General features: G+C 36.6%; 2 protein-coding genes across 2 annotated transcripts; both read right to left on the reverse strand.

Moving 5' to 3' along the window:
* Positions 1-1,228: 1,228 nt before the first annotated feature.
* On the reverse strand, positions 1,229-2,144 carry LOC116158782. The gene is made up of 2 exons (XM_031471622.1): positions 2,048-2,144; positions 1,229-1,999 (listed from the first exon to the last, which is right to left on the reverse strand). The coding sequence occupies exons 1-2, from the start codon at positions 2,094-2,096 to the stop codon at positions 1,248-1,250; spliced, it is 801 nt and encodes a 266-aa protein (XP_031327482.1). The 5' UTR covers positions 2,097-2,144; the 3' UTR covers positions 1,229-1,247.
* Positions 2,145-7,157: 5,013 nt separating this feature from the next.
* On the reverse strand, positions 7,158-9,956 carry LOC116159979. The gene is made up of 3 exons (XM_031473089.1): positions 9,779-9,956; positions 7,516-9,494; positions 7,158-7,463 (listed from the first exon to the last, which is right to left on the reverse strand). The coding sequence occupies exons 2-3, from the start codon at positions 9,491-9,493 to the stop codon at positions 7,171-7,173; spliced, it is 2,271 nt and encodes a 756-aa protein (XP_031328949.1). The 5' UTR covers position 9,494; positions 9,779-9,956; the 3' UTR covers positions 7,158-7,170.
* Positions 9,957-9,971: the final 15 nt, after the last annotated feature.

Here is a 9,971-nt window from a genome sequence, read left to right on the forward strand (position 1 = left end):
CAAGGCGTTTTTCGCAGTACCTATATGCTTTTAGGTGACTAACATACTTTGAAATTATGGCCATACATTTGGCGTTTACTCGCATTACGACATAAAATTTGAACAATTTTCATCAGTAGCTTAAAAACTTGAAAAATAATTTCGATAGACAGCACAGCAATAATAGCAAAAATATAACTCTTTCTACTTACCTAAGAAATCGTCGAAATATACATCAAGTCCCCATTTAATAAGTAATGACTTAAATTCACTCATTTTGGGGTATGGCGTAAATTTCAGCTCTTTGTACACTAGGTATAATAAAACCGAATAAAACGTACACCCGCACAGCACAATCACTGAGAAAAAAGTTTGGTTACAGTAAACAAATATTAAGTTTAAATGTCAACAAACAAATAAAATGTTTTTGTTACCAAATGGTTTACTCAATTATGGCGAGTTAAGATAGCTTAACACCTAGCAATAGTATTTTACCATAAGCAATAAATGATTGAAATTAATCCTAAATATTTGTTTGAAGATAATGCTATTCTTTAACTGTTAACATATAGTTGTTATACCCTAAGCCTCAAACTGTTTCATAGTAGTGTGGTATACTAACTATAAATTATGCTTATGGTTGTGAGTCCCTTTGCGTTTGATGTGCAACCGCCTTAAAAGTCTTTCGGTGCTCTAATAGATTATAAGCGCATTCTTCTATAAATAAAAAGTAAGTATAAATTTGAATTTTTAAAAATTATCATATGTATTTTAATTGATAAGTGCGAGGTGCGAAGATAGCTCAAGTGTACTTCCAGAACTAGGAATCAATAATAAGCATCACTACAGCTTAATCGAGGTTATGTGATGTGTAATGGCGAGGAATATGTAAGTGCGGTCCCAACGGTATGGATCAATCTAGTCAAATGGAATGTAGATGGCCGAGGAAGCAAGAACGTCAAGCAATTTTAAAACGACTAAACCTGCAAGAAGAATGGTTATATTTAACGAATATTGTTGTAAAGGACTGATGCTAAGTAGGTATATAAAATTAAAAGCCTGTGATCGTAAAATTAAGCCAATATTACAATACCGGGTCTTCATTAATTACTGAGACCCACGTGACTGCAGGTGGTTAGGCAACTAAAAATGCGCGAGTGGTAATCCTGATTTTTTTCCCCTAGGAAAGTTACTACTGAAGCCCAGTAATATTTGAAGGCCGAATTAAGTATTTTAGAGAAACACGATATATATTGTACTATTTATTGTTACAAAAGGTGCTCAAAGTGGCCACCGTTCACTTCCAGGCACAAATTCACTCTACGCTTCATATTTTCAAATACACGTTCGAGTTCATCTTGCGTCACATCGTTTATTTCTTGTCGTATCGCCCTTTCCAATTCTTCGAGTGTGTGCAGTCGATTTTTAAATATATTATTTTTAATTCGTCCAAACAAAAAGTAGTCCAATGGTGTGAGGTCAGGACTACTTGGAGGCCACAAACCAGTGCTTATAATTCGATCGCCATAAAATTCTTGGAGGTATCTAAGCGTTTCGTTAGCGGTGTGTGCCGTGGCTCCATCTTGCTGGAAAAATCCATGTTGTAGCTCATCATCTTGCAGATTTTCTTCAATAGCTTGATGCAGAATTGCACGATATCGCTCTCCGTTTATAGTTTCATAAAAAAAAATCGGTCCAATTATCCTCCTTCTTGACATGGCTACCCAAACGCCAACCTTTTGGGGATGTAGAGATGTTTCGACAAAAATGTGCGGATTTTCTGCTGCCCAAGTCCGGTAATTTTGGCTATTAACGTAACCTGACAAATGTACCCATGCTTCGTCTGAATAAAACGTTAGGTCTAACAAATTGTTATCGTTTAAGCGTTCGTTGAACCAGTGGCAATATTGCACTCGACGATCGTAATCAAGTGCATGTAATTGTTGCACGGAAGAAATTTTGTACGGATGCATGTGTAGCACCTTCTTCAAAGCTTTGTGGCAGGTACCAGTCGATAGGCCTATAAAAAATACATTTTATTTTCTATTACACGTAAACTTAGCCGTACCTGTTTGAGCGGAAAGTCGAGAAATCGATTTTTTGGGACTTTGTTCCATTCGTTGTTGAATATCGTTAACAACATTTTCACTTAAAACAGTCGGTCTGCCGGACTTCCCTTTGCAAATGCAGTGCTTGTTTTCATATCGTGTTATTAGACGTGACCTGTGGTTCTTAAATACATCGTAGTCGATATTAACATCAGGGTACTCTTCGGAAAACTGTTCAATGCACGATTGCAGTGAATAGCTCCAAGTTCCATCAGGGTTTCGGTTACCACTGCGGAAATGTGCCATTAAAATAAAAGCATCTTGCTCTGGTGTGAACACCATCTTCCTACAGCGATACACTAAAAATTCAGAATAACTTAATGACAATTCTCCTTAAAAAATTGTTAACTTACATCAGAATAACTTCGTCTAAGAGCTCTGAAAAGAACTGTTTTGGCTGTTGATCTAAGATAATGTTAAAGAAATTCGAAAAAAACGGTAAACACAAGCAAAGATTGACAGGAGGTGAAATAAACAAATATGCAATTTGGGTATTTTATTTTAACCAACTGTCCGTGTCTACCAACATAAAGAAAAAATATTTAAAGCGGGAAATTTAAATTTGGTCACGTGGGTCTCAGTAATTGATGAAGACCCGGTATAAAAATATAAAATATTGGCTTAATTTTACGATCACAGTCTTTTAATTTTATATACCTACTTACCATAAGAGTCCTTTACAACAATATTCGTTAAATACAATATATAATAAATAATAAAATTATATATATAACACACACACAGTTTATTTATTTAGGCAACTAACTACGTTTCGAGGAACACTCTTTCCCCTTTTTCAAGTTTAATTGACAATGATGTATAAATGAAGTACGCTATCTTATGATAAATTAATTAAATTTAGAACGATTTCGTGTAATGGGTCCTTGGTAGGTTAATTTAGTTGTCAAACTGGGAGAATCTTCATCTGGAGAATTTGAATTTTGAAGGGTCCAAATGGGACCTAATTTAGGAGTTGAGATTGTTAAATCTTGATCTGCAGAATTTGAATTTTGAAGGGTCCAAATGGGATCTAATTTAGGAGTTGAGCTTGTTAAATCTTCAGAATTTGAATTTTGAAGGGTATAAACTGGTTCTAGTGTAGATGTCGAAAAGGTTAAATCTTCATCAGGAGAACTTGAATCTTGAATGTTAAAAATGGGTTTAGATTTTGTCTTGATTATATTGTTCCAAATGCGAGGAAGTCGTAAAATATCCACTTGTTTATTAAGGCAATTTGGTCGTTTTTGAATTTCAATAGTATCTCTAATCAGTCGAGCTTTTAAATTGCTCCAAATACAACATTTAAAAGCTCGGCTGATTAGAGAAGCTATTGAAATTCAAAAACGACCAAATTAGTCCCGGATGGGAGTTAAGGGGAAGAAGAGCAGTTTATTGAACTTGCGTAGGAAGATTGCTAAGAAAATGAGGAAAAGCGGCAATACTGTGGACATAATAAAGTCAGCTGTTACGGCAGCAAATATGGCAGTAAAATGTTTAGGTGGTAGGAAAAATGTAAGCGTGCCTAGAATAATTCCCATACCAAAACAGGGCGGGTTTTTACCATTCCTGATACCCCTATTTGCTGGTCTGTCCGCAGTTGGAGCTTTAGCCGGCGGTGCTGCAGGCATTGCTAAAGCAGTTAATGCATCCCGTGACGCTCGTAAAATGCTAGATAAAACATCACGCCATAATCGCACGATGGATTCGATCGCTATAGGAAATAAAAGTGGCGGTGCACTGTACTTGAAACCTTACAAATCGGGAGGTAGTTTGGCGTTGCATTTACGAAAAAAAAACTTCAACAATTGCCAAAGCGGCCGTTGACAGATGTAGATCTACGTAAGCATGCAAGAGGGTGTGTACCATACTTTAGGGATGTGTTTATGCGAGATAGTATGCCTATATCGCTATGGAAAAATGAATCCGGTGTTATTAATTTAGATAACGAGGGTGTGGCACTCATTGGGTGTCTTACAAAAAACGTGGTACTATGATAGTTTCGGTAATATTCCACCACCACGAGAAGTGATTGAGTATTTCCGCGACTGTAAAATTTATTATAATTACGAGCAAGAGCAACAATTTGGAACAACGAATTGCGGTCATCTGTGCTTAAAATTTCTGTATAAATAACACGCATTTTATCTCGGTACCTGTAGTCACAATGTCGACAACCTTCAGCATAGAGGGCGTTGGGAATACAGCCAGTCATGATTTTTATCCACCCTACACCTTCCATCGGAGAAATTGTACGTAATAGGGGTGGTCGGTTTCTATGGCTGTAACAGTATTAGAAATATTCACGCGGGAAACGATAAATTCTATATTAGGAGAGGTGATAATTCCCACGGAATAGGAATTCCTCACGGTGCATACGAGTTGGAAGAGCTAAGCGCGTATATAAAAGCTCGCATTCCAAATCGCTTTAGTTTACGTACAAATAACAATACGCTCAAGTGCGAACTTAGCTGCGACTTTGATATAGATTTTACTCCAAGAGACTGCATAGGGCGCATGCTCGGTTTCGAATCGAAGATATTGGAAGCGAACGTTCTACATACATCTGCTTTAGATATACAAATCATTAAACATACCAACATTCACATAGAGTGCAATCTTATCCTATCCTATCGCAACGGAAATCCCGCTAAAGTACTTTATGAAATAGACGTTTCTGTTCCACCGGGTTACCGCTTAGATAAAATTCCCAGTAATACTCAATATTTGCAAGTAAATACCAGTAGAATTAGCAATATAACAATAAAGCTGACAAATCAAAAGGGCGAACCAATCGATTTCGGTGAAAGTGAGCCTTTTACAGTACGATTAGAGTTAAAAGAATATGGGGTTACGTATTAATCAAGGTCCACTGCCATCCTTCCTCAATACTATAAATAACCGAGGTAACCGGAAATCTACTTATTCTCAATTGGGACAGGGCCCGGGCACATTAACACCAACAGAAATATTTCTTGGAATCCATTGACCTGAAAGTGCAAAATGGTGGGGGCTGCAGACTCGTTAAACGTCTTTCAAAACGCACGTTTTGATGAGACCGTAATCAAGTCCGATATTCACACCTATCTCCCATACGGAGGGTCTTCGAACTTTGGAGTTTCCAGTGAAATCCGTATATTAACTCAAAATCAAGAACTGATAACCGCCACGTACGTTAGCTTCTTGTACATAGAAGGAAAAATTGAATGGAGTCAGTCACAAGAAGAGGGTGCCATTGCAAAAACATGCAACCTAACAAACAATTTCGCTCCATTAACATATTTTAGACATTTCTTCGAGATCAATTTAAGAACTAATTATTTACGTTTACTATTGTTTACAAATGAGTAACAAATAAAATATTGTACATTATACTCCAGGTAATAGTTTCTACTGGCTCTAGGAGATGACAGGCTCGCCTGACGACTCGCTAGTCAACTTCTCCTATCGCCAGTAAAAACTCACTTACCTGGCTACATTGAACTATATACTCTGTAACTGGAACGGCAAAACTTGTGTTTTTTTTATAGTTAGGTTGGGTAAATATAATGTAAATATCACGCTAATACCACTAACATTATACCTAACTTAGTTGATGATAATGCTATTCACATCGTTCAGTTGGAAGACATTTCAAAAACACCCCGGCGTAATAGTAAGAATCCCGAAGATTTCCCTTTAGAGGGCTCAGAAAGGGAAGTAATCTTAAAAAAACGCCAACGCGAAAATAAAAGGAAAGTGAATCAATCACTACGAGTAGCAGGAAAAGGTTATATCATGTTCGGATCTAAAAACCTAGTACCCCCTCGAGTAATAAAAACCAGATGTGTAGGAACCACTTGTACGAAAAATGGGAGGGCATGTCTTCGATTTACTGAAGATCATCGACGTGCGTTATTCGAAGGATTTTACAGTCTTGGCAGTCTACAGCTTCAAAGAGAGTATATTAGTCAGACATGTATCTGTTGGAGAAACAAAACAAAAAACTACTTCAGGTAATTCTAGGAGAAATAAAACCATTACATATTTTTTTCCTTTAAATAGTGAACGTTTAAAGGTATGCAAAATATTTTTTATTAACACACTGGGTGTATCGGAAAAAACTATAAGGACATCTGTAGCAAAAGTTACTGAAACTGGAGTAATAGAAAAAGAAAAGAGAGGAGGAAGAAAAGATAGCATGATCGATAGGGATATAGCTATACGAAATAGTATTACTCAGCATCCATACATCATCCTAAAAAAAACCAATGCGGTCTTTGTATAACGTATAGGACAGGAAATGAGGAAACCAAGGAAAAACTAAAATACGATACTCATATTGCAGAAAAAATTAAAGTACGAGAAATCAAAACACAATGTAAAATCGCAGCAACAAATAATTCCGAAAATAATTTGTGTGCGGTGTTTGATTTACAGCAGGTAATTTATTTACCTATATGCAATGAAGGTGCAATTTTTTATAAAAATCGGCTCTCGGTTTACAACTTGACCGTTTACTCATAGCGTCAAAGGATTGCTCTTGTTACACTTGGCATGAGGGTATCAGCAGACGAGGAGCTTCAGAGATCGCAACCGCCCTTTATTATTTTTTGAAAAACGTGGACTCCCAAAATATACAAACTGTTAGTTTGTTTTCAGACGTCTGTAGTGGACAGAATAAAAATTCAGTAGTAGCCTCAATGATGTTGTATATAGTTAGCATTAGTGTCAACATAAAAGTTCTCAGTTTGCGTTTTTTTGAAGCATATCATGGACAAAGTGAAGGTGATTCTGCCCACAGCGCCATAAGTAGGGTAGACTGGGGTAGGTTCGGACATTTTTTGTTAAGCAGATTTTTTTACTATTATTTTATTTAAACTAAATCTTCTAAAGCTGAAAATATATTGCTTCATATGTTTTTTAACTAATAACCTAGCAATTTAAGAACAAACTTCTCCAGTTTTTTACAAAAAAAGGCAAAACAAAAAAGTGTTAATTGTCCAAAGGTGCCCCATGGTGGGGCAGTTTTGGACACGCATGGGGTACGTTCGGATATGTTTCATACATAGTTTTGACTTTCAAAAGGTATATTTAAACGTTAAAATTATTTGACATTTAAGGAAGAAAAATTGACATTGAATTTTAAGAAACTTGAAAGACGAGCATTTCCAGTAACAGAAGTTGGCCTAGGCAGTTTCCCCACTATTTCTGATCTTGTTATGGTTGAAATATCATCCACGGTGGGAAAGTGGAAACGGTTGTGTGTGTTCCTCAAATATTTTATGACAAACTCGCCGTTTTCTGCAAGCTGTATCACTTGCCCAACGTAATGAATCACTGTTTTCTTGGTGGGAAATTGTACCAGAACGTAGTCGTCACACAAAATCTCCTCATCATCTGCAAAAAAGTAGTAGGTAGACCAATTTAAAAAAAACTAATTATTTTTTACCTAAAAGCTTAGAGAATTCATCGCAATCAGATTCCGTCATGTCAATGTCTGAGTCAGATGAAGAGTCCAGAAATTTGTTCTTTTTTGTCATAAATTTAAAAGATTCTGAATTAGAATCTGAAGATGTATCACTTTCTTTGGGTATTTTCGTTCTCTTTCTGGTATTATTCTTATTTCCCTTCTTCTGGATATTCTGTGTTATTGTGGGTTTTCTACTTTTAAGTGTTTGAATGCTGGTTTTATTTATTACTAATTTTTTCTTGGTTCCAGATTTGTCTAACTTCAACTTCCTTATTTCTTCTAATTCTTCAATTCGAGTTTTCTCTGGCGTGCTTGTGTAAATTCTTGATTTTCCTACACGAGATTTCCTGTTTGTTTTTCGAGGCGCTGCTTTTGGGAACGGTTTTATATCTGATGGTTTCAATATGTGCAATGAAACGATATTGATCAATGGCTTTGTTGCTTCTTTCACAATTTCATTAACTATTGAACGCATCATTGCTGTTACATCGTGTGTGAATTTGTTTTCAGAATTGGTCGATAAATTGTTGGCAGACAAAGAAATAGATGCCTGATTTATATGGAAATTGTCTTTTTCAGATGGAGAAAGGTCAACGTGGTTAACATCTTGGTCAACCGATTTAACACTGGGATCGACAATGGTGACCAATTTTTCAGAATCTTCGTTTCTTTCAGGTTGTGGGTTTGTTCGGTCTGTAGCGTATGCTCCAAAGAAGTCTTCCTCTGAAAAAATTAGTCTGTTGATGGGCCACAATCCGGTGCTTGAAAAACCGCTTATAATATTTTTAGGCGTAAAACTTTGCAGGTAGGGTTCTGATGTCAGTTTGGCAATATCATAAATTGTTACAGGTCTTCCCGGGTTGCTCGAGATGTGATCATTAAAAGATACCTTGCATTTTTGTTTAAAAGGTCCATACACGGTTTTGTCAAGATGTTGCATTTTGTGTGTACAATGTGGTGGAAACGATACCAATACTATTCCATTTTCGCGTGAATAGTTGATAGCCTCAACTGACACATGAGTCTCATGGTTATCCATTAACAAAAGTATGGGATGCATTTTACTGCTCTGAGTTTGAATTTTTATGTGTTCTAATAATTTGACAAATAATTCGGCAGTCATCCAACCTGATTTTGAGCCATAACCTATGGCACCGGGTACAGAACCATTTAAAAAATGATTTTTCATGCGGATGCGAGGATATATATACATCGGAGGGATTGTGTTACCCGTAGCGGAAACTACGCCGCAAAATGTAACTAATGTGCCCCTTTCCCCAGAAACACACTGACCAACAACTCTTTTGCCAGTTTCTGCTATCACTTTAGGTGCCTGAATGACTGTAGATATACCAGTCTCATCTGTATTCCAAATACGACTCGGATCAAACTTGTATTTGTCTTGTACCTGAATATAATTATTAAAAAATTCATCAACATTATGTTTATTAAAAGCCGACGCCCGTGCAACACTGGTGTTTTCGGGTTTTCTCAATGATAGTCTTGGATGGCGCTTCATAAACAACCGCATCCATTCGACGCCAGCAATTTCGTTTTCTTTCCACTGTATAGGAAAAGTTTTTTGCAATTTAACTGCATACTGATACGCCAATTTCCGAGTTGCCTGATATGTCAAACCATATAAAATTTGTGATGATTGCTTAAGATATGATTCAAGTTCATTTTCTTCGTTTACAGAAAATATTTGCCGAGTAGCATATTTTGAAAGGCCTGAAATTTGCAACGAGCCTTCATCACTGTCATTTCCAGAATCAGAATGGGCAATTTGCCTCTTGGCCTTTGAAACTCTGTCATGAAGCGTCGATTTTTTTACACCAAATGTGCTAGCAGCAAGTCGTATCGACATATTATTTTGAATTACATTTGAAACAGCTGTTTGGATTGTTTCTTCAGGAACCTCGGGTCGATTTCGTTTTTTAACGTAATTTCTAACCATGCTAAATAAACGTTATATATTATAATCCAAATGAAACAAGCTTAACAACAAAGTGGGGCACCTCCGGACAGTCCGAATGTGCCCCACACTATACTGTCCGGTTGTGCCTCACATGCACATCATGTAAACACTTTAAAAAATCTGAGAATTTTGAACTTGCCGCTTCTTAAAATATAGGTTATGTAATGTGAAAATATGATACTTTATGCCTAATATACTTTGCAATAAAAAAAATACAAAACTAAATAGTGCAAATCCTTAGGAGTAGATGGCCATAATACTTACTTCAGGTAGCGTTTTACGACTTTTAATAATAACTTCAAAATCACTTAAAATACCGGCACGAAATTTTGACACACGGATTGAACAAAGCACTGTAACCAACTGTTAAAATATGAAATCACATTTCGCTATGGAAGGCGGTAAAATCAAATTGTCCGGAGGTGCCCCATGTCCGAACCTGCCCCGGTCTACCCTA

The sequence above is a fragment of the Photinus pyralis genome, unplaced genomic scaffold, assembly GCF_008802855.1.
Source record: "Photinus pyralis isolate 1611_PpyrPB1 unplaced genomic scaffold, Ppyr1.3 Ppyr1.4_LG1, whole genome shotgun sequence".
NCBI lineage: Eukaryota > Metazoa > Arthropoda > Insecta > Coleoptera > Lampyridae > Photinus > Photinus pyralis.